This window comes from Scomber japonicus, chromosome 7, assembly GCF_027409825.1.
Source record: "Scomber japonicus isolate fScoJap1 chromosome 7, fScoJap1.pri, whole genome shotgun sequence".
Taxonomy (NCBI): domain Eukaryota; kingdom Metazoa; phylum Chordata; class Actinopteri; order Scombriformes; family Scombridae; genus Scomber; species Scomber japonicus.
The window spans coordinates 23,471,440-23,495,080 of record NC_070584.1 but is presented as its reverse complement, the minus strand read 5'-3'; the positions used below and the strand labels follow the sequence as shown (position 1 = coordinate 23,495,080).

Genomic DNA, 23,641 nt, shown 5'->3' with positions numbered 1-23,641 from the left:
TTAATGATAATGTTGTGCTTCAATTTAACAATTTAGTTTCTAAAAATGGCAAAAATAATTCATTTTTGCTTTGTATGGTGTTGGAAAACATTGTTAAATATAGCCTACTTAAAACTTATAATTTAACTTTGTAAAAAATAACTTAATTTCTCTCTGTTGAGAACATTATAAATCTTTTTATTAAAAACTAATGTAAAATAAATACTGTTCAAAATTCTTACCTTAATGTATTTGTGATTTATATAAAGATTTATTTTATAAAAATGGCAAAAATCACTCTTGGAATTCAGTTCATTTTATTAACTTTTTTTGGCACTGTGAGCTGTTGAAAAATAATATAATGAAGTTGAAGGTTGAAAGTAAATTCCTTGTTAAGTTGCATTTTATTGATAAGCTTCCAATGCTACAACATTGTTGTCTGTCTTTTTCTGCTGTTTGGCTGGACCAAGCAGCCCGATAGGCATGGTTGTCTGTGAGTGAGTGTCTGAGTGATGATGAAGTTAGACCATTGGCTGGCCAAGTGTTGGAGTTTCCCCATTAGCTGTTGCTCTTTCATAATGAATCGTTACAGGATGATGGACGAGGAGGACAGCAGTGACTGTGCCTGCTCCTAACTTTAACATTTTCAGCTCTGGTGTTAAATGCACCAAAGTCAGCTGAACTCCTGATTAAATGCTCTGCAATGCATTTGGTCTTTATAACTGAACTGATACCAGGATGCAAGCTTTTTATTTCTCTTTCACAACACAAACGATAAACATTAGCATTAAAACACAAGTATGCAGTAAAGCATGTGACTCATTTAGGCTGTTCAGTTTAGTGTGGGCCAGCTGCTGCACAGGTGTGCTTGATTTGACTGAGATGAGTGGAGATTAGCCTGCATTGTTGTGTAATTATTTGCATACATTACTCGAAAGAAGCCCTAAATGTCATTAAGTTTATACATAACCTCACATGTAATTTGTATATGTAAGGAAAATTGGAAAAGCAAACTGGAAAAGCAAACTTGAAATTACAAAAACCTTCCAGTTCAGTCCAATTGAAAGGTATGTGGCAATAAAATGTATACATGTAACTTGACAACATCTAATACAGCAACAAACATGTAAGATGAGAACAGGGCAAATGAAAAAGTTATGTACAGCTCTCTGTGCAGATCAGCGTATTTAACTATGGCCGCAGCCTCAATCACATGAAACAAAAAACAAAAGATGAAAATGTTAATATAATGCAGTAAAGAATACATTTGCATACTTTTTTCATCATACTGTACATGTCTGATGACTGGCTTGTCAAGCTTAACATGTGATGAAATGTTATTGTACCTGCTGCACACATATTTATTCTTTGACTTCAATGTCGCTGAATTTGTCACTGATCTCATCAAAGTAATTATCAGCAAAGCGAAGCATCTGGATGATGGCACTGAGTAGCAGGATGTCAATGTTTGGGTCCAACTCCAGCTCTTCACAGTAGTTCTTCACTGGAACAATACAGGACAAAGGCACGCCAAGCCGAGCACTCGCTTCCTGCATCTGCATCAAAAAGCACACTTTTTTAAAAAAAAGTAATAATAGTAGTAATTTGGGCATGGCAATCCATTAAAAGCTAAATGAAAGACATGACTAATATTGAATATATATTAGTAATACTGCCTGCTAAAGAGAGAAAAACGGAACAAATGAAAGTTTGATTAAAGTATTCAGTGTTCCGTTTTTTCCTGATTTTGAACTTATGTTGAGTCACAGGAAACTTCCCGGCCTGTTCACCACAAGAGCTGTTACATTTGAGCTGTTAAGGTCTGATTTACTATCTACCTTCAGTTTCTCATGTGACAGTGTGAAGGACTGAGGGACTAAAATGAGGTCAAAATCCTTACCATTTCTTTAATGTAGCCACTCTTATAAACGTTTTTCACATCCTCCATCACCAAAGGGCACGCTTCATCCACTTTAGTGAGGAGGACCAGCTGAGGAATCCCTGAAAACACCAGATAAAAAATGCTGTAGCAGTCAAAATACTGAGGTAACACTTTTTAACTAAGTCTAAACAATTCTTGAACTACCTGTCCTTTAAACATTAGCGTGTATAAAATCTCTTGCTCATTTAATCTTTCACTTTACCCTGTATTCAATAGTCTTAAGTGAGCCAAAAACTGAGATTTGAATGAATTAATCAAATAATACAACATGATGGTTTTTGGGGAAGACGAGGACGTACTGGAGGGTTTACATGTGATGGGAAAGGAATAAGAATAAAGTTAGTTTGAAATCTGGCAAGTCCCTTCTTCCACCCATCGATGCATGGGCTCCAAAAAACTCTGGGATCTGACACCAAGACAGTGGCAGCAGATCCTTTAAGTCCTGTAAGTTGCAAGGGGGGTCTCAATGGATTAGACTTGTTTTTCCAGCACATATCACAGATTCTGTTGGCTTGCCTTCTTCCCATAGTAAATCCTGGTGCCATCTGTTCCCCAGGTAAACGATGCACATGATCCAAAAGAACACGTGACACATCAGACCAGACCACCTTCTTACATTGCTCCATGGTTCTGTTCTGACACTCATGTTCCCACTGTAGGCACTTTTGGAAGTGGACGGTGGTCAGCATTGGCACTCTGTGTGTTATGACATCTGTCTATCATAGCCTGCATTAAATGTTTCAGCAATTTGTGCTACAGTAGCTCTTCTGAGGGATCAGACCAGATGGGCTAGCTTTTGCTTTCCTCTTGCATCAATGAGCCTGATGAGCCTTGGCCACCTACAGTATGAGCCTGTTGCAGGTACATCGGTTGTCCTTCCTTGGACCCCTTTTGATAGGTACTGACCACTGCATACCGGGAAGATCTCACAAGACCTGCCGTTTTGGAGATGCTTTCACCCAGTCATCTAGCTATCAGAATGTGGCCCTTGTCAAAGTCACTCAGATCCTTATGCTTGTCCATTTTTCCTGCTTTCAATGCATCAGAATTGACTGTTTACTTGCTGCCTATTATATCCCACCCCATAACAGGTTCCATTTTAACGAGATAATCAATGATATTCACTTTGCCTGTTAGTGGGTTTAATGTTAGCTGATCAGTGTTACATGTCTTCATAAAACGAAGCAGCACTCAGTTTTACTGACCCATTAAGTTGATCTTTCTGCGTATAGCGTCCAGCTTCTCCTGCAGCTTTGTGGGCATGATGGAAATCTTGCAGGCATCCATGATGTAAGCCACACAGTGAATCTTGTCCTTGAGAACTGGAGACTTTCGAAAGCTGCTGGCCTCCGATTGCAGAGGAGCAGAGGGGTTGAACTGAGTCACAGAGTTGAAGGGAAAGACAAGGACAGTTTGAGTTAACTACAACTGAATCAATGGTTAAAACATTCACTCTCATGCTGAATTTAAAGAAAAGCTGTACCTGATAACGGTCAGGCAGATGACCTTTGAGGATGCTGCTGATATCATCAATATCAAGTCCTGCCCCTGTGCTTTCCTCCAATCCCATGGTGTCACACAACATGACTGGCAGAGGTTTTCCTTCCCGTCCCGCTTTCAAAGAGTAGGTACGAAACTGTTGGGGACAGAGTAATGAATAAGAAAAACTATAGAACGGGAAATCATTAAGTCCTTAATAATTTTAAAGAACTGACCTGTGTGGTGAGGCTGGTGCTAGAGGAGCCAGCAATGGCCTGGCTGGTGACGTGGCCTCTGAATACAGAGTTGATAGAATTGAAGAAACTGGACTTTCCAGCTCCAACTGCTCCTATGAGCAAGACCCGAATCTGGGACACAGAGTTGACCATGGGTTTGTAGAGCCGAATACTTTCCATCAACTCCTTCCTCTTTCTGTTAAGATTAGAAGATAAAGAACTTTTTTTCCTTTGATGGAAAGGTTGGTAGTTGATTTTGGGCTGTTTGTGACTGTTTGTGTTTTTTGTGCATAACTAGTTGACTTCCATGATAGTAGCAGGTAAATGTGTGACAGTTTGTGAAGAGTGGAATTAAAAACAGTATAGCACAATAGACATGGCAAACAATATGTTGTATAGACGCCATCTTCAAAATAATTATAAATAGCTGGTATAGTATGTCCAGTCAAGTTACTATTTTTTTGATCATCAATTTGTGTCATGCTATATATTGTACAGTATGCTGAACTACAGTAAGACATAGTAATAGCATTATATGCAGGGTGGTGACTGTATCCAATTTACTCAGATTTCCAGATTATAGTCCTCCATGGCTTCTCAAATTCGGTGCTTTCTGTTGAAGAGAAAAAACTTATATAGGACAGTCATCTTATTCATATTGATATGATGTGTAAGACACATTAAAAAGATAAAATAAGTTCAATTTTACTACCTAAGGGTAGCAGTAATGATGGACAGATACTAGAGGGGGGCACTGACCTGAGCAGGTCACCATGGAAACACACTTTTCCTTTCATTGTTTTGTCATGTTTTTTCCCCTTTTCCTTTGTGTGTGAATGTCTCACCACTGTCCAAGTTATATGCTCTTATCCTAATATTGACACTGAGAGTGGGCTTGTTGCTGACTGTGGAGTTGACAGACAGTTTTTGTGTCAACATTTGGCTGATTAATAGTTATTGGTAAATAGGCATTAACAAAAAAGCCATGTCAAGATATCTGATCACCTTGCCTTTAAACACCTCTGCCAGCCAAGTGTTGGTGTTTGTAGCCATGTAATCAATTTCAAATCAGGAATATCTGATTGTGTGTTTTATAATTGCAGTAGCTCCTCTTTTTGGGGGGGGGGGCTTTTTTTGCCTTTAATGTACAGGACAGTGGAGATAGACAGGAAACAGGAGGCAGAGAGAGGGGGAACGACACGCAGGATAAGACCGCTCGGCTTGGGATTCGAACCGGGGTCACCTGCAACGAGGACTATGGCCTCAACACCCAATGGCTCCTCTTTAAGAAACTCAAACAGTGGCAGCTCTTTGATGTTACCATTACTAGTATTGATATGAGAGATATTAGCATTTGTATGAATAAGACTAGTAGTTTGGTTGTTAATGATTACATTGTAAGTAACTTCATGAGTCAGAACTAAAATGAACATTACTGTTATGCCTGTATATGTTATCAGTTAAACCTATTTGAATTGCTGGTATGTTGTTTTGTTAACCTGATGTATTCATGGATCATGTTTGTATTTCAAACAGCAAGGCAACAAATACAGTTATTTAAAGTTAACTCACCTTCAACTTCATAGACTTCACACTCAGTCAGCTGAAGGTCGTTGCCATGCATGTCTGCCACATTAAAGTTGTAATAATTTCCTGGATTGCTATGAACTACTGCTTGACTTCCACAGACAAGAACCAGATCTTCTCCAAAATATGGACCAGAGTTAGCATGCACATTCACTGCATATACGGGATTGGTGACCGGATATTTGTTGAGCTTTTCTCCACTGAATGTGAAGAGGAAGGCCTGGTCATCATGCACATACTGTCCAGGCTGACTAAAAGGTTGTTTGGTGTAGCCTCCAAACACATAACCAGAGGCATTGTAACCTACGGACACTGTGGGACAGCGGGTGTCACATCGTTGGTGGAAGGCTGCCCCGGTGAAACCATGGATGCTGGCCTTGTATAGCAGCTTTAGCTTCGAATTACCCAGCTGTGAGCAGATTGTGCTCTGCTGGTGTCTGGTCAGCATGGAGTTCATAGTGGATAGTTGGTCTTCTCAAGTTTCTAAAGGATATCACTAGACTGTTGACGTTTCTCAGTTTGGTGTCTAAACACACAATAAAACATCCATTAATTAAAGTTCAGGATCACCCAAGATAAACTACATTATTCATCAATCAGGTTGCAACCAGTCATCAGTGTTCAATTTGTTTGTAAAATCATGGAAATTAGAGATCTCTCATTCTAATCAACCAATGCTGTTTACCCAACATAACAGATACATACTAATGACATAAAATTACTGATAACATGGTTAAAATGAAAAATTAGTGTTTACATGCTCCTTGCATGTTTCTAAGCACTTGTTAATCCAGTAGCTGACAAATATGGTTTAATGTATCCAAGTTTAAAGCTTCATGTAGAAATAGACAGGGAAGGAAGTAATATTCCTACTCTAAATTCAGTTGGTCCAGTGTTGAATAACAAAAGGTATACAATAAAACAAATTTAATGTGCATCCTGTCTCTTATTTTTAACTTCCCCTTTATTACTTGAAACATGCAAAAGCTACCTACACTTTAAATACCTTGGCAGATTCAGACTGAAACTAGAATCCGGTTTATTTTATTAAATATTATTTATATTTTACACAGAGAGTCTACCACGGCTGGGCACATGATGAGGCATAACACTTAACTTTCGATTTCCTCTCCAACTGACATGGAAATGGTCTGCCACTGATACTGTATATCTAATGCAACAAGGATACCAATGACCCCCGCCCCAAAGCGTTCAAAAATGTTAGGTAAAATAAATAAAATGTTTAAAAAAAACAACAAATACATAGAAAATAAAATAAATATATTTTCAATCTTACATTTTCTTCTCGATAGTTGAGTTGAAAGAGATGAGCGTACGCGGTGTGTGCTGTAGATAAGTGGTAACGGGATAATGGCTGGCACTTGTAAGCAGTTCATACACCACCTGATAAAGCTGCAGAAATGAAACTGGAAATGTTTGTCTCTGATGTATTTAAAGGACAAGTTCATAATTTTCCAAGTGTGCCGTAAAACTGTAGTACAAATGAAGTGCCGAACGAACTTTGAAATAGCTTTTTCTTGCTGTAATAATCCCCCCTTTTCAATCCTGACCTGACAGTCCTCTTCTGTGCGAAAAGATGTCTTTCTTTACATATTTTTCAACATTTAAGTCTTTTTAGTGCCTTAGTTCCTCTTTTTGTTACTGTATTTCCTCCACAGCTCAACAGGGAAACACTGTCTGAGGAAACACAAAGAGGGAATGTGATGCTAAAAAGACTGTAATGTGGCACTTTTTTTTGCATTTTTGTATGTGATCATCATACATTGGGTGAATATTGCAATGTACTCATATCAGATTAGTTCAACATGTGACTTTGTAACTGCAGCTTTTGTTAGTGTTGTGTATTTCACAAAACGACTGTGTGGCCACACTGTCCATCACTGACATTGGAAGCACATTTGAAGGAGGTCTTCTAATAGCAGTAAGACCCTCCTACCACCCCCACCCATTACACATGCACATATTTCAACCTACCATGTCCCGAATGATGTGGCTCTCATAAACCTGGGTGACATCTTTGGCTGTGTCTGAACAAATCTTGTCAATGTGCGTCAGCAGAGCCACCTGATGAACACCTAAAACACACACAGACAAAGAATAAAATACTGTCATAAAGGTTTCACTGGACCAAACTATATAATATAATGGCCTTTAGGTGGTAAAAGCCAGGTGACATTGCAGGACTGAATGACCCAATGTCCACATAATGTAATCAGTGTGTGTCTGGTAAAAAAGTCTTTGTGTGTGTTGTTTGTACTGTTCTCACCCAGGTCACTGATGTGCTCACGGAGCTGTCGGAAAGTTGTGCTGAGGCCTTTGGGGTAGGTCAAAATTTTGGTGGCATCCACCACAAAGGCCACACAGTGGATCTTGTCTTTAATGCTTGGCTTCTTCACATAGCCCCAAGTCTCTGACCTCACTGGTTGATCTGGGCTAAACTGGGAGAGTGAAATGAAGGAGATTCAATTTTCAAACAACTCACATGTGATTGCTAATTATTATTATACATAAGTACTGATGAAACTGGTGATAACACCACTCACTCAGCAAGCATTTATTCACAAATCAAATATTGTGTGAATTAATATTTTAACCAGATGATAGTACTGGATGAAAAGTCAAAGGATCATCACAGATGTGAACACTTCATCCTGTGGAGGGTCATGAATATCACAAATGTTAACCTTATGGTGGTGCTAGAAGAAAACTCAGCACACCCCCAAAGCAGTTAGGATTCATCCTCTGGGAAACGAATGTCTGTACAATATTATTTACCTATCTAGTAAATGTTGAGATATTCAGTCTGGACCAAAGTGGTGAACCAAAAAACTGACCAACAGGCAGACAAAAAAATGAAGAAGAAGAAGAGGAAGAAGAGTATAAATTGATCCAGTTTACCTTGTGTCCCTCAGGTACATGGCCTTTAATGACAGACAGGATGTCATGGAGAGTCATCCCACTCACTTCTCCATCCCGCAAGCCCATAACATCACACAGCACCAGTGCGGTGGGATCTTCTCCCTTCTGGCTGTGGATGTTGAAGGACTGCAGCTGGCACAAACAAGACAATGACATCGTCACTAAAGCCGTGATGTCACTTGAGGTAATTAATGAGATTTTGCACTGCTCTCTGAAGGCTTCATACAACTTCTTTCACATATGCAGTAGTACCCCACAAGACCTGTGCCCAGACTTAGAACTGTAAATATGGATTTGAAAGAATAAGCTACTAATCTAAAAAATCCCTCTGTAAATGACTCTGATGGAAAGCTTTAGTGAATTGTCTACTGTTACTGATCCACTTTTACCAAGCAGCCCGATAATTATGGTTGTCTGTGAGTGAGTGTCTGAGTGATGATGAAGTTAGACCATTGGCTGGCCAAGTGTTGGAGTTTCCCCATTAGCTGTTGCTCTTTCAAAATGAATCGTTACAGGATGATGGACGAGGAGGACAGCAGTGACTGTGCCTGCTCCTAACTTTAACATTCTCAGCTCTGGTGTTAAATGCACCAAAGTCAGCTGAACTCCTGATTAAACACAAACAGTGCTATCAGCATCCAGCAGGAGGTATGCTCTGCAATGCATTTGGTCTTTATAACTGAACTGATACCAGGATGCAAGCTTTTTATTTCTCTTTCACAACACAAACGATAAACAACACAAACAACAGCATTAAAACACAAGTATGCAGTAAAGCATGTGATTAATTTAGGCTATTCAGTTTAGTGTGGGCCAGCTGCTGCACAGGTGTGCTTGATTTGACTGAGATGGGTGGAGATTAGCCTGCATTGTTGTGTAATTATTTGCATACATTACTCGAAAGAAGTCCTAAATGTCACTAAGTTTATACATAACCTCACATGTAATTTGTATATGTAAGGAAAATTGGAAAAGCAAACTGGAAAAGTAAACTTGAAATTACGAAAACCTTCCAGTTCAGTCCAATTGAAAGGTATGTGTCAGTAAAATGTATACATGTAACTTGACAACATCTAATACAGCAACAAACATGTAAGATGAGAACAGGGAAAATGAAAAAGTTATGTACAGCTCTCTGTGCAGATCAGCGTATTTAACTATGGCCGCAGCCTCAATCACATGAAACAAAAATCAAAAGATGAAAATGTTAATATAATGCAGTAAAGAATACATTTGCATACTTTTATCATCATACATGTCTGATGATTGGCTTGTCAAGCTTAACATGTGATGAAATATCGATGGACATTTCATCACAGTTGCTCAGGTTATTGTGCCTGCTGCACACATATTTATTATTTGACTTCAATGTCGCTGAATTTGTCACTGATCTCATCAAAGTAATTATCAGCAAAGCGAAGCATCTGGATGATGGCACTGAGCAGCAGGATGTCGTTGTCTGGGTCCAACTCCAGCTCTTCACAGTAGTTCTTCACTGGAACAATACAGGACAAAGGCACGCCAAGCCGAGCACTCGCTTCCTGCATCTGCATCAAAAAGCACACTTTTTTAAAAAAGTAATAGTAGTAGTAATTTGGTCATGGCAACCCATTAAAAGCCAAATGAAACACATGACTAATACATATTGAATATATATTAGTAATACTGCCTGCTAAAGAGAGAAAAACGGAACAAATGAAAGTTTGATTAAAATATTCAGTGTTCAGTGTTTTCCTGATTTTGAACTTATGTTGAGTCACAGGACACTTCCCGGCGTGTTCACCACAAGAGTTGTTACATTTGAGCCATTAAGGTCTGATTTACTATCTACCTTCAGTTTCTCATGTGACAGTGTGAAGCACTGAGGGACTAAAATGAGGTCAAAATCCTTACCATTTCTTTAATGTAGCCACTCTTATAAACGTTTTTCACATCCTCCATCACCAAAGGGCATGCTTCATCCACTTTAGTGAGGAGGACCAGCTGAGGAATCCCTGAAAACACCAGATAAAAAAAATGCTGTAGCAGTCAAAATACTGAGGTAACACTTTTTAACTTCTAAAATGCTTTTTTGTTGCAATTTTGCAATTTGCAATTTTTCAAACTACCTGTCCTTTAAACATCAGCGTGTATAAAATCTCTTGCTCATTTAATCTTTCACTTTACCCTGTATTTAATAGTCTTATTTAAAACTGAGATTTGAATGAATTAATCAAATAATAAAATGTGATGTTTTTGTTTTGTTTTTTGTAAAGGAAATGTGTAAACTGAGTCTAAATTAAAGGTCTGGGTGTAAATCAATAATGTCAATAGACCAGGACGTACTGGAGGGTTTGCATGTGATGGGAAAGGAATAAAAATAAAGTTAGTTTGAAATCTGGCAAGTCCCTTCTTCCACCCATCGATGCATGGGCTCCAAAAAACTCCTAAAAAGGTGTCCTCTGGGATCTGACACTAAGACAGTGGCAGCAGATCCTTTAAGTCCTGTAAGTTGCAAGGGGGGTCTCCATGGATTAGACTTGTTTTTCCAGCACATATCACAGATTCTGTTGGCTTGCCTTCTTCCCGTAGTCAATCCTGGTGCCATCTGTTCCCCAGGTAAACTGATCACTGCATACCGGGAAGATCTCACAAGACCTGCCGTTTTGGAGATGCTTTCACCCAGTCATCTAGCTATCAGAATGTGGCCCTTGTCAAAGTCACTCAGATTCTTATGCTTGCCCATTTTTACTGCTTTCAATGCATCAGAATTGACTGTTTACTTGCTGCCTATTATATCCCACCCCATAACAGGTTCCATTTTAATGAAATAATCAATGTTATTCACTTTGCCTGTCAGTGGGTTTAATGTTAGCTAATCAGTGTTACATGTCTTCATAAAACGAAGCAGCACTCAGTTTTACTGACCCATTAAGTTGATCTTTCTGCGTATAGCGTCCAGCTTTTCCTGCAGCTTTGTGGGCATGATGGAAATCTTGCAGGCATCCATGACATAAGCCACACAGTGAATCTTGTCCTTGAGAACTGGAGACTTTCGAAAGCTGCTGGCCTCCGTTTGCAGAGCAGCAGAGGGGTTGAACTGAGTCACAGAGTTGAAGGGAAAGACAAGGACAGTTTGAGTTAACTATGACTGAATCAATGGTTAAAACATTCACTCTCATGCTGAATGCAAAGAAAAGCTGTACCTGATAACGGTCAGGCAGATGACCTTTGAGGATGCTGCTGATATCATCAATATCAAGTCCTGCCCCAGTGCTTTCCTCCAATCCCATGGTGTCACACAACAGGACTGGCAGAGGTTTTCCTTCTCGTCCCGCTTTCAAAGAGTAGGTACGAAACTGTTGGGGACAGAGTGATGAATAAGAAAAACTATAGAACGGGAAATCATTAAGTCCTTAATAATTTTAAAGAACTGACCTGTGTGGTGAGGCTGGTGCTAGAGGAGCCAGCGATGGCCTGGCTGGTGACGTGGCCTCTGAATACAGAGTTGATAGAATTGAAGAAACTGGACTTTCCAGCTCCAACTGCTCCTATGAGCAAGACCCGAATCTGGGACACAGAGTTGACCATGGGTTTGTAGAGCCGAATACTTTCCATCAACTCCTTCCTCTTTCTGTTAAGATTAGAAGATAAAGAACTTTTTTCCTTTGATGGAAAGGTTGGTAGTTGATGTTGGGCTGTTTGTGACTGTTTGTGTTTTTTGTGCATAACTAGTTGACTTCCATGATAGTAGCAGGTAACTGTGTGACAGTTTGTGAAGAGTGGAATTAAAAACAGTATGGCACAATAGACATGGCAAACAATATGTTGTATAGACGCCATCTTCAAAATAATTATAAATAGCTGGTATAGTATGTCCAGTCAAGCATAAAAATACTATTAACTCACTTTACTATTTTTTTAATCATCAATTTGTGTCATGCTATATATTGTATAGTACACTGAACTACAGTAAGACATAGTAATAGCATTATATGCAGGGTGGTGACTGTATCCAATTTACTCAGATTTCCAGATTATAGTCCTCCATGGCTTCTCAAGTTCGGTGCTTTCTGTTGAAGAGAAATAACGTATATAGGACAGTCATCTTATTCATATTGATGAAAATGTCTTTATGATGTGTATACAAGACACATTAAAAAGATAAAATAAGTTCAATATTACTACCTAAGGGTAGCAGTAATGATGGACAGATACTAGAGGGGGGCGCTGACCTGAGCAGGTCACCATAGCAACAGACTTTTCCTTTCCATGTTTTGTCATGTTTTTTCCCCTTTTCCTTTGTGTGTGAATGTCTAACCACTGTCCAAGTTATATGCTCGTATCCTAATATCGACACTGATAGTGGGCTTGTTACTGACTGTGAAGTTAAAAGACAGTTTTTGTATCAACATTTGGCTGATTAATACTGTTACTGGTAAATAGGCATTAACAAAAAAAGCCATGTCAAGATATCTGATCACATAAATATTGTCTTATTACCTTGCATTTAAACACCTCTGCCAGCCAAGTGTTGGTGTTTGTATCCATGTAATCCATTTCAAATCAGGAATGTCTGATTGTGTGTTTTATAATTGCAGTAGCTCCTCTTTAAGAAGCTCATGTCTCAGTGAACAATTGACATGTGGCTCAGCCAAACGGTGGCAGCTCTTTGATGTTACCATTACTAGTATTGATATGAGAGATATTAGCATTTGTATGAATAAGACTAGTAGTTTGATTGTTAATGTTTACATTGTAAGTAACTTCATGAGTCAGAACTGAAATGAACATTACTGTTATGACTGTATATGTTATCAGTTAAACCTATTTAAATTGCTGGTATGTTTTGTTAACCTGATGTATTCATGGATCATGTTTGTATTTCAAACAGCAAGGCAACAAATACAGTTATTTAAAGTTAACTCACCTTCAACTTCATAGACTTCACACTCAGTCAGCTGAAGGTCGTTGCCATGCATGTCTGCAGCATTAAAGTCGTAATAATTTCCTGGATAGCTATGAACTACAGCTTGACTTCTATTGACAAGAACCAAATCTTCTCCAAAATATGGACCAGCGTTAGCAATCATTCTCACTGCATTTCCGGGACCGGCGACCGGATATTTGTTGAGCTTTTCTCCACTGAATGTGAAGAGGAAGGCCTGGTCATCATGCACATACTGTCCAGACTGACTAAAAGGTTGTTTGGTGTAGCCTCCAAACACATAACCAGAGGCATTGTAACCCACGGACACTGTGGGACAGTGGGTGTCACATCGTTGGTGGAAGGCTGCCCCGGTGAAACCATGGATGCTGGCCTTGTACAGCAGCTTTAGCTTCAAATTTCCCAGCTGTGAGCAGATTGTGCTCTGCTGGTGTCTGGTCAGCTTGGAGTTCATAGTGGATAGTTGGTCTTCTCAAGTTTCTAAAGGATATTCACTAGACCGTTGACGTTTCTCAGTTTGGTGTCTAAACACACAATAAAACATCCATTAATTAAAGTTCAGGATCACCCAAGATAAACTACATTTATGCATCAATCAGGTTGCAACCAGTCATCAGTGTTCAATTTGTTTGTAAAATCATGGAAATTAGAGATCTCTCATTCTAATCAACCAATGCTGATTACCCAACATAACAGATACATACTAATGACATAACATTACTGATAACATGGTTAAAATGAAAAATGAGTGTTTACATGCTCCTTGCATGTTTCTAAGCACTTGTTAATCCAGTAGCTGACAAATATGGTTTAATGTATCCAAGTTTAAAGCTTCATGTAGAAATAGACAGGGAGGAAGTAATATTCCTTCTCTAAATTCAGTTGGTCCAGTGTTGAATAACAAAAGGTATACAATAAAAACAAATTAAATGTGCATCCTGTTTCTTATTTTTAACTTCCCCTTTATTACTTGAAACATGCAAAAGCTACCTACACTTTAAATACCTTGGCAGATTCAGACTGAAACTAGAATCCGGTTTATTTTATTAAATATTATTTATATTTTATATCTCTTACTAGAGATTTCTTCACAGAGAGTCTACCACGGCTGGGCACATGATGAGGCATAACACTTAACTTTCGATTTCCTCTCAAACTGACATGGAAATGGTCTAATATCTAATATCTAATGCAGCAAGGATACCTATTACCTCCGCCCCAAAGCGTTCAAAAATGTTAGGTAAAATAAATAAAATTAAAAAAACCAAGAAGTACATAGAAAATAAAATAAATATATTTTCAATCTTACATTTTCTTCTCGATAGTTGAGTTGGAGGAGTTGAGCGCACGCGGTGTTTGCTGATAAGTGGCAACGGGATAATGGCTGGCACTTCCAAGCAGTTCATACACCACCTGATAAAGCTGCAGAAATGAAACTGGAAGTGTTTGTCTCTGATGTATTTAAAGGACAAGTTCATAATTTTCCAAGTGTGCCGTAAAACTGCAGTACAAATGAAGTGCCGAATGAACTTTGAAATAGATTTTTCTTGCTGTAATAATCCCTCCTGTTCAATCCTGATCTGACAGTCCTCTTCTGTGCGAAAAGATATCTTTCTTTACATATATATTTTTCAACATTTAAGTCTTTTTAGTGCCTTAGTTCCTCTTTTTGTTACTATACTTCCACCACAGCTCAACAGGGAAACACTGTCTGAGGAAACACAAAGAGGGAATGTGATGCTAAAAAGACTGTGATGTGGCACTTTTTTTTTGCATTTTTGTATGTGATCATCATATATTGGGTGAATATTGCAATGTACTCATATCAAATTAGTTCAACATGTGACTTTGTAACTACAGCTTTTGTTAGTGTTGTGTATTTCACAAAACGACTGTGTGGCCACACTGTCCATCACTGACATTGGAAGCACATTTGAAGGAGGTCTTCTAATAGCAGTAAGAACAGGAAGAATGGTTACAATGAGGAACTTTCTCAGTGTTCATATGGGAACCTGAAATTTTGAACTTGTATTTTAACTCATTTTCATTCAAAACAAATTTGACCTATTTACTGTTTAGCACAACTATTTGGCACACATGTATGTTTATCCTCGATCTATAGTTTTGTTTAAAACTTAAGTACATGATCATACAAGCTAAAAATAGTTGTCTATCAAACCTCACAGTAAATTGACGATGATGATGATGATGATGACAGTATGAATACAATATTAAGTTTCCATTAATCCTGTAAGTTATTTATATTTTCAGTTGACTTCAGAAACGTGTAAACTTTAAATTCATTCAGATCAAAGCATTGCAATTCTTCAGTCAAGTAGTTTCCCCCTGTGGAAAAACACAGACTATCTCTGCATGACTATGACAGTCTCAACCACTAGAAATGTAATTCCTACCTAAGAGAAAAATTGTATTACAAGTTTTCTTAAACCAACTGTATGTGTCACTCAAGAACAATTCAGTGTATGTAGCCCAATACTCTTGAGACGAGGAACAGATTACTCAATACGTTACAAATGGCTGATTTTATTGAGTCAACATTTATTAGAATTAAAAGCATCATGAAAAAATAAAGGTTTTTTTTACAGTTTAAATCCCCTGCATGTAATGTCATGTAATTCTAGCTTTGATTTACCACTTGGAGTCACTGAAGGCAGACATTTTCAGATCCTACACACATACTTTAGTGACATTTTCAGAGAGACATTTTGGATAAGTTTTGTGATGGATTGTCTTGAAAATACAGGTCGGCATACTGCAGGATGTGGTCGACAGCACTAAGCAGAAGCACATCAGTGTTCACATCCAGGTCCAACTCTGATGAGTAGTTCTTCACCGGGACGATGTAGGAGGTGGACATACCCAACAGAGCTGCAGCTTTATCCATCTGCACAACACATAAACACACAAACACGTGACGATAGGAGATTTGGACACTGTCTGCATTGTGTGTCATATGTTGATTCAATTATTTTCCCTAGCTGTATCATACCAACCTGATGACCAGAATAAAACATTGGCATTGTACATGTCTGAAAACCATGCTGAATGTCTATGTTTCAGTGTTGGCCAGGATCAGTTTTATAACTTTGTTTGATGATGTGACAGTGCTGTGGTTAAAGTGTGGTTAGGTTTTAGGCACACACTTTGTTAGGGTTAGCTGCAAGTGTCCTGACGTCAGAAAAATTGCAAATATCCAGATGGCAGTGGTCTTGAGGTGGTCTTGATGAGGGCTCTTGGCTGCATTGGTGCTTTTCCAACTTTCCAAACAACCAACCCCTCCTCTTCATAAGAAAGTCAGCTCTGAACTACAATCACTTTAAATGTTGATATGCTATTTACAAGACGTATTGAAATATTGAGATTCAATGTATCTGTGGTTTGCAGAAACATACAATGTCAACATTTTGTTCCAGGGACTGGGCTGATCATGAACTATGTTCTCAGTAATGTGTGCAGTTTGCTTTAATTTCTTTTATAATGGCTCTGAGTCTGGATTACTCAATGGATTTTCATGCTTTAAGAGTCTGCTCTCCTCTTGACCTGCTATACCGGTAATTTTCCATTCACCCCACCTCATCGGCCAACTCTGTTCACCTGGGCATTCACGTGTTCCCCATCAGCAATCAAGCCACCTAATATGCTTCTCTTGCCTGCTCACTCATTGTCAAATTGTTCTCTTCGTTCTTATGCTAGACTCTCCAGCACTCACCATCGGTTTGACTACCTGGCTATGGCTCTGTTCTGGTCTGACCTTCCTGCTTCGTCTCTGCCCTGATAAATGCCTCAGCCTTCTATCCCCGACTACGAGTTCAGCCTATGTACTTCTTGGTTCCTGTCCGCCTGGCTTTCCTCTGCATCTATCACACAGTGTGAGTTTCCCTGCCATTATTCCTGTTGGGTACTTAACATCATTGTGGGTGCATCTGGTTCCTGATCTTCTGTCTGATGAATTGTACCTTACTGCATTTCCTCTGTTACCCATCATACCTGCCACTGATCTGCAATAATGGTCATTACCAACTCTGCCGTGGTGTGTTTGTGTTGCAACTGGGTCCTACCATCCCCACCCATTACACATGCACATATTTCAACCTACTATGTCCCGAATGATGCGGCTCTCATAAACCTGGGTGACATCTTTGGCTGTGTCTGAACAAATCTCGTCAATGTGCGTCAGCAGAGCCACCTGATGAACACCTAAAACACACACAGACAAAGAATAAAATACTGTCATAAAGGTTTCACTGGACCAAACTATATAATATAATGGCCTTTAGGTGGTAAAAGCCAGGTGACATTGCAGGACTGAATGACCCAAGGGAGAGAGTGTGTCTGGTAAAAAAGTCTTTGTGTATGTTGTTTGTACTGTTCTCACCCAGGTCACAGATGTGCTCACGGAGCTGTCGGAAAGTTGTGCTGAGGCCTTTGGGGTAGGTCAAAATTTTGGTGGCATCCACCACAAAGGCCACACAGTGGATCTTGTCTTTAATGCTTGGCTTCTTCACATAACCCACAGTCTCTGACCTCACTGGTTGATCTGGGCTAAACTGAGAGTGAAATGAAGGAGATTCAATTTTCAAACAACTCACATGTGATTGCTAATTATTATTATACATAAGTACTGATGAACACCACTCACTCAGCAAGCATTTATTCACAAATCAAATATTGTGTGAATTAATATTTTAACCACATGATAGTACTAGATGAAGAGTCAAAGGATCATCAAAGATGTGAACACTTTATCCTGTGGAGGGTCATGAATATCACAAATGTTAACCTTATGGTGGCGCTAGAAGAAAACTCAGCACACCTCCAAAGCAGTTAGGATTCATCCTCTGGGAAACAAATGTCTGTACAATATTATTTACCTATCTAGTAAATGTTGAGATATTCAGTCTGGACCAAAGTGGTGAACCACAAAACTGACCAACAGGCAGACAAAAAAATGAGGAAGAAGAAGAAGAAGAAGAAGAAGAAGAAGAAGAAGAAGAAGAAGAAGAAGAAGAAGAAGAGTACAAATTGATCCAGTTTACCTTGTGTCCCTCAGGTACATGGCCTTTAATGACAGACAGGATGTCATGGAGAGTCATCCCACTCACTTCTCCATCCCGCAGGCCCATAACATCACACAGCACCAGTCCGGTGGGATCTTCTCCCTTCTGACTGTGAATGTTGAAAGACTGCAGCTGACACAAACAAGACAATGACATCATCACTAAAGCTGTGATGTCACTTGAGGTAATTAATGAGATTTTGCACTGTTCTCTGAAGGCTTCATACAACTTCTTTCACATATGCAGTAGTACCACACAAGACCTGTGCCCAGAACTGTAAATATGGATTTGAAAGAATAAGCTACTAATCTAAAAAATCACTCTGTAAATGACTCTGGTGGAAAGCTTTAGTGAATTGTCTAAGTTGATGTTAATGATCCACTTTTACCTTTTTGGTGAAGCTGGCTGAGGAGGAGCCCACCATGGCCCTGTTGGTGACTCTTCCATGAAACACAGACTGGACTGAACTGATGAAGCTGGACTTTCCAGAACTCACTGGGCCCAGGAGGAGAACCCGAGCCTGAGTCGCCTCTTCACAGCTAGGTCTGTAGGAGCTGACAGTCTTCATCAGGCTCGTCCTTTTGCTAGGTTAGAATTTTTTTTTTAAAGAGCATCTTTGATATTGCATATGTTTATTTTGCTGTTCAAAACAATTTAAGTTAAATAAAGCAGTTAGAAACATATATTATCTAAATGAGTTGGTGGAATGAAGGTAATAGGTTGAAAGTGTTTTAAAATATATCTTCTGTTCTATAAAATGAGATAATTTGACCTATAATTAATTTAATAGTTTTGCCAACTTGACATTTTTCCGTGTTGCAGCTTCACTCACTCTTCTGTCCATTCCACTCCTCTCCATTGAGACTCCAACTTTGGCCAAGCTGCTGAAGAGTTTAAGAATTGATCAATTTTAATGAAATATCCAGTGTTTGAACTGAGTGGTATTGCTGATTTTTAACAAACTTCTTTGGATTAAGTAGCTTACCTGGGAACTGTGTTGAACTGATGATTTGTTTTGGTTTGTTGGAATCATCTCCGGTGTAGATAGGTTGGACTGGGGCAGCTGAAGTTAAAGGAACTCCAAAACCAGAGCCCCCCAAACTAGTGAATGAAGGTTTGTTGGAATCATCTCTGGTGTTGATAGGTTGGCCTGCGGCAGCTGGGGCTACAGCGCATCCAAAACTAAAGCCCCCCAAACTGATGAAAATCACATGCATCAGAGGTCAGACACAGAAAAGGAGAAGAAAATAACTTGACTGTTCCTGGTTAAAAGACTGCACTGTCCTCCCCCTACTTCAGTAGTTTATGAAGGGAGGGGGCAGGTTGTGTTATGAGGCCTAGCGTACGCTGAAGCCAAAAGCGAAGTGATATGGTTAACTAGCTGCTAGCAACTTCTAATGAAATCGAGAAAGTTATCAACATAGTTAACGTCATGTTACTTCAAGCACAGTCATTTTAGCAGTCCAACAGCGTCGGTGCGCCGCTGCTGAATGGACATGGGGGGAACAGTATTGTGCATGCTCGCCAACTCACTGGAACGATAAGTGTAATAAAGCAGATGTTATTATTTACACCTGTGCATTTCCTGCTTTGACATGTCAGCCAGATGACTGCGGCACATATTTACAGCTATAATTGTGCAGACGCAATTTTTGACATAGATTTCTACATAATTTCAAAGACTTTTCTTTTTCTTCATGAAGCCTTACCTCATTTTACGCCAGTTTTTTCCTATCCCTGTTTTTTATGTTGGGTCAATGTGCTTGTACCTTCTTAGGTGAAGCGATCAAAGGAGGCGGTGCCTTTATTAGGAAAAGAAAATGAAACGTAGCTTACTGTTGCTTGAAACTGTAAGATTTTAATGCCTGCATGAAAATAAATCAAATGAAGAAATAAAGTGAAATAAAATATACATTAGGGTATTTGTATTTCCTTTTTTGTATATAACTACTGTGTCATAATGTAATTGAATAGTTTTTCAGTTTTACATTAATTTTCCACGTGGAAAGCCAAAGTCAAACTTTATTATTCTCCAGAAGTAGGAAAACCCCATTGACATTTGTAACCATGATAGACTATATACTACTATGATAAGTAAAAATACAGTTGTTGAACAGTCCTATCTTAACTGTATATAAGGACATGAGTTTTCTGTGGGGGGAAAAATCTAATATCATTGATTGATCATTGATATGATTTTTTCGAGATGTACTGTTAATAATAATTTAAAAAATCAATCTAAAGTACCTGATCTATTTTTAGTAGCTTGAGATGTTGGTATTATTCTGTCCACCATATAACAACTAGCTGAATGTAGAGAATACACATGATTGTCTAACCATAGCCTGACTGGTCAGACTAGTCATGTCAGATGACAGTTGACTGATGTAGCATTAATTATGGCAGCTGAGTTAATTATCATACTGTGCATGCTGGCTCTTTACATGGCTTACTGACACACCTAAATGCAGCTAAGCATTTATCATTAATGTTATTTGAGTTAGGGTTTCACTTGTGCTTTTCTGCAATGATAAGTACAATTTCTACTGTGGAAAATAAGTTAATTACTTTACCTACATTGTGAACATACAGATTATGTGGATATTTTCATAAACACTCACAAGCAATAACACCCAGTTTGCATGTGTGTCATGTTGCTATTGTTTTTACTCAATATATCCACTAGAGGGAGCCATATTCATATGTTTTAGGCTATAGAGTCGCTCACCCGCTGGCTGTCAGCAGAGGTCAACCTGTGGCCACTCTTCCCAAAACTTGCTGCCGTGAGTGAAAATTTGTCTTGACACACAATCATCACTCAGCAACTTTTAATAATTAGATAAAACTTTAAATTAATGCTGATCTGTAATTAATGGTGGTGATTGCTTTTCCTTGGATACGTTTTGTGTGTGTGTGTGTGTGTGTGTGTGTGTGTGTGTGTGTGTGTGTGTGTGTGTTACATCTCAGGGACCTTTTTCTGGTATGAACAGTGACCTTGTCAGGACCAGTAGTCTTCATGGGGACCAATTCAACATGAAGCAGATAAATGAGACTGCTTCAAATATTGAGGTCCACAAATTTTTAACCAGAACATGTATGACCCATTGTTGCTGGTGACATCTTGGACAGCTGGCATCAGGGTTTGAGAACATTTTATCTCAGTAAAGTAGAGATGATGAGTAATTTTAAACTGTAGAAAACAAATGGTTAAAGACTGCGACTAATGATATCCTAAATAGTGCAGGCATAGTATCATAATGGTCTTGTTCCCAAGCATCTTTTGTGTTGGTCAGTGCTGGAGGATTGATGTGCTGAATTGTGTCAAAAAGTCTGGAATTATGGCCTTTAAGGTCTGCATGACTTAGGAATGTGTTATCAAATGAGATCAATTATATATATATATATTGGAGATTATTAATAAAAGTATTATTAGATTATTATAAAGTGAAGCTAGAGTAGCCTGCATACTCAGCAAAACCCTTCCAGGCTAATTAATGAAACATGAATAACATGATAACATGGAAAAAAAGTTTACAATTTCTTTCAGGGTGGTCATCTGTCATTCACCTTGACTTTATCTGGGCTGTTTTGGTTTGCAGACTGATCTGGCATAGAGTTGGCCCATTACAAGACACAGCTATCTTCATGACCTTGTGGCCATGTATGACCTTTTGCTGTGTCAGCAGAAATAATGGCTCCTCAGTTCATATGTCTGGAGTCTCATGTGGACTGGTTGGGAGACACTGAGTCACAGTTGGGATGAAATGGGAGCTAGGTTATAAGATCTAAAACTGGTTGGAAAATCTGTCAAATTAATGTTCCGATACAAAAACACACAACAATCAAGAAGCATGACACGCCAGTTTGTGTTATTGATCTGAAGTTATCTGACGACAACACCCAAAGCAAAAATAGTACAACATGCTGCAGCCTTGAGGCCATGACTGGGTGTCATTAAAAGTGAGTTGATGGTTTGACAGCAAACACTATCTATGAGGTGGTTATCTGTATTTAGAATATGTTTCCCTGCAAAAACTGTAGTCCCACAAACCAAAACACAGTGACTGCATTACCAACAGTCTGACCAAGATTGAGCTATTCTGTAATCAAAAAACAGGTGTAATGTATTTATAAATAGGTGTAATGAACACTTAAATAAAATGGCTTATACGTAGACTATAATTAATGTATTTGTGTAAATGTATTAGGGATGTATCCAGGATACAATAATTGCTGAGGCCATACATTCTGTATGTGGTTTGTATGGCTAAGAAATGCCATATGAAATGACAAATATGTCAATAATTGCTCTGCTATTTGATAAATTCTAGACATGAACTGCAAGTGACAAAGCCTAACCCTCACATCCAACAAAATATCAAGGACACTGGAATGTGTAGGGTGAAGGGTGTTGCCTCCTTAATATTTGAATATCAAGTGCTGTTAAATGCTGCAACTTTTAGAAAACAATGTGGGGAGACTTGTTTATAAAGTAATGAACTGAATAATAGGTCAGGTGCAAACAATACCAAGACTTTCATATATACACACAACATAAGGGTGCTTTCTAAAAAAGTAAAGCATGTTTCATAAACACTGTTGCTTCCTGTCATTTAGAGGATCACTGCCTCTCTCCCTGGCATCTCTCCATTTGTTATGAAGTGCCAGAATAGAGATTAAGACAGCTACTCAAATATGTATCCAGTAGAAGTACAAATGTCGAGTATGTAAAACTGTGCAATGTAGAAGTACCTAGAGGATGACTGTCTCATAAGCTGTCATGAATATTTTAGATAGATAGATATAGATAGATATACACTTTATTGCCCCCCAAGGGAAATTTATTCTTGGACTCCAAGTGTTGTTTTTAATGATTATATACTGTATATCCCAGAATTAATGTAGGACTTACTTACTTACTTACTTACTTACTAGTAGATTTTTTATTCCTACTGGCATAGACTAGCAACAAAGCATCTTCACTCTTGTCTGTTTAGGGCAAACTTTTGGATGGCACCCCAGGTTTGCTTCAGGACTTTCAGTTTGCTCTCTACTCCTCGGTGCTAGGTTTCTTTGGGTCTTCCTCTCTTACACCTTCCTTTGGTGTCCAGTGTAGGGCAACTCTTCTCTTCGCATTATGTGTCTAATCCATCTCCACCACCTTCACATGATGATGGTGTCAATGTCCTCTTGAAAGGGCTGTGCATGAAGTTGTTGATTGTAGATGGTATAAGGCCAGAAGATGCGCAGGAGTTTTTTGAGCCTTCTAATGTGGTATGTTGACAGCTCGGAGGGGTCTGTCTCTGTCGTTGTAAGCTGTACAGCCGGGTAGAGAGAACACAGCTGTGGTGCAGTATGCTGTACTGGGGGACTTCCACACATTGTTCAGCACTCTAAAGGTGTTTCTGGCCTTGTTGAGTCGGCTTTTGATGTCACTGCCTGTTCTTCCATCATATTTAATAGTGCTTCCCAG

The 23,641-nt window shown here is 38.9% G+C and overlaps 3 protein-coding genes across 3 annotated transcripts; all 3 read right to left on the bottom strand.

The window, feature by feature from the left end:
* Nucleotides 1–1,340: 1,340 nt before the first annotated feature.
* Nucleotides 1,341–6,635, bottom strand: LOC128361564 (interferon-induced protein 44-like). Its single transcript, XM_053322068.1, has 8 exons — nucleotides 6,521–6,635; nucleotides 5,209–5,749; nucleotides 4,201–4,249; nucleotides 3,637–3,832; nucleotides 3,405–3,557; nucleotides 3,127–3,298; nucleotides 1,880–1,980; nucleotides 1,341–1,535 (listed from the first exon to the last, which is right to left on the bottom strand). The coding sequence occupies exons 2-8, from the start codon at nucleotides 5,678–5,680 to the stop codon at nucleotides 1,341–1,343; spliced, it is 1,338 nt and encodes a 445-aa protein (XP_053178043.1). The 5' UTR covers nucleotides 5,681–5,749; nucleotides 6,521–6,635.
* A 2,228-nt stretch (nucleotides 6,636–8,863) lies between these two features.
* Nucleotides 8,864–13,550, bottom strand: LOC128361568 (interferon-induced protein 44-like). The gene is made up of 7 exons (XM_053322074.1): nucleotides 13,073–13,550; nucleotides 12,167–12,215; nucleotides 11,581–11,776; nucleotides 11,349–11,501; nucleotides 11,071–11,242; nucleotides 10,057–10,157; nucleotides 8,864–9,710 (listed from the first exon to the last, which is right to left on the bottom strand). The coding sequence occupies exons 1-7, from the start codon at nucleotides 13,542–13,544 to the stop codon at nucleotides 9,519–9,521; spliced, it is 1,335 nt and encodes a 444-aa protein (XP_053178049.1). The 5' UTR covers nucleotides 13,545–13,550; the 3' UTR covers nucleotides 8,864–9,518.
* A 2,086-nt stretch (nucleotides 13,551–15,636) lies between these two features.
* On the bottom strand, nucleotides 15,637–19,882 carry LOC128362258 (interferon-induced protein 44-like). The gene is made up of 8 exons (XM_053322998.1): nucleotides 19,878–19,882; nucleotides 19,154–19,365; nucleotides 19,001–19,052; nucleotides 18,557–18,752; nucleotides 18,148–18,300; nucleotides 17,487–17,658; nucleotides 17,208–17,308; nucleotides 15,637–15,995 (listed from the first exon to the last, which is right to left on the bottom strand). The coding sequence occupies exons 1-8, from the start codon at nucleotides 19,880–19,882 to the stop codon at nucleotides 15,804–15,806; spliced, it is 1,083 nt and encodes a 360-aa protein (XP_053178973.1). The 3' UTR covers nucleotides 15,637–15,803.
* Between the last annotated feature and the right edge of the window lie 3,759 nt (nucleotides 19,883–23,641).

What these genes read in the sequence shown, in the direction of transcription:
- LOC128361564 (XM_053322068.1), bottom strand. Translation starts at nt 5,680, where the DNA reads ATGAACTCCATGCTGACCAGACACCAGCAGAGCACAATCTGCTCACAG. An exon ending in ACTATAATCTGGAAATCTGA is followed by an intron (nt 3,833 to 4,200) that starts GTAAATTGGATA and finishes TAATCTTAACAG; the next exon opens with AAAGAGGAAGGAGTTGATGG. An exon ending in ATCTGCCTGACCGTTATCAG is followed by an intron (nt 3,299 to 3,404) that starts GTACAGCTTTTC and finishes TCTGTGACTCAG; the next exon opens with TTCAACCCCTCTGCTCCTCT.
- LOC128361568 (XM_053322074.1), bottom strand. Translation starts at nt 13,544, where the DNA reads ATGAACTCCAAGCTGACCAGACACCAGCAGAGCACAATCTGCTCACAG. An exon ending in ACTATAATCTGGAAATCTGA is followed by an intron (nt 11,777 to 12,166) that starts GTAAATTGGATA and finishes TAATCTTAACAG; the next exon opens with AAAGAGGAAGGAGTTGATGG. An exon ending in GTGGCTACATTAAAGAAATG is followed by an intron (nt 9,711 to 10,056) that starts GTAAGGATTTTG and finishes TTTTTGATGCAG; the next exon opens with ATGCAGGAAGCGAGTGCTCG.
- LOC128362258 (XM_053322998.1), bottom strand. An exon ending in CAGTTCAACACAGTTCCCAG is followed by an intron (nt 19,053 to 19,153) that starts GTAAGCTACTTA and finishes TAAACTCTTCAG; the next exon opens with CAGCTTGGCCAAAGTTGGAG. An exon ending in TGAGCACATCTGTGACCTGG is followed by an intron (nt 17,309 to 17,486) that starts GTGAGAACAGTA and finishes TGTGTGTTTTAG; the next exon opens with GTGTTCATCAGGTGGCTCTG.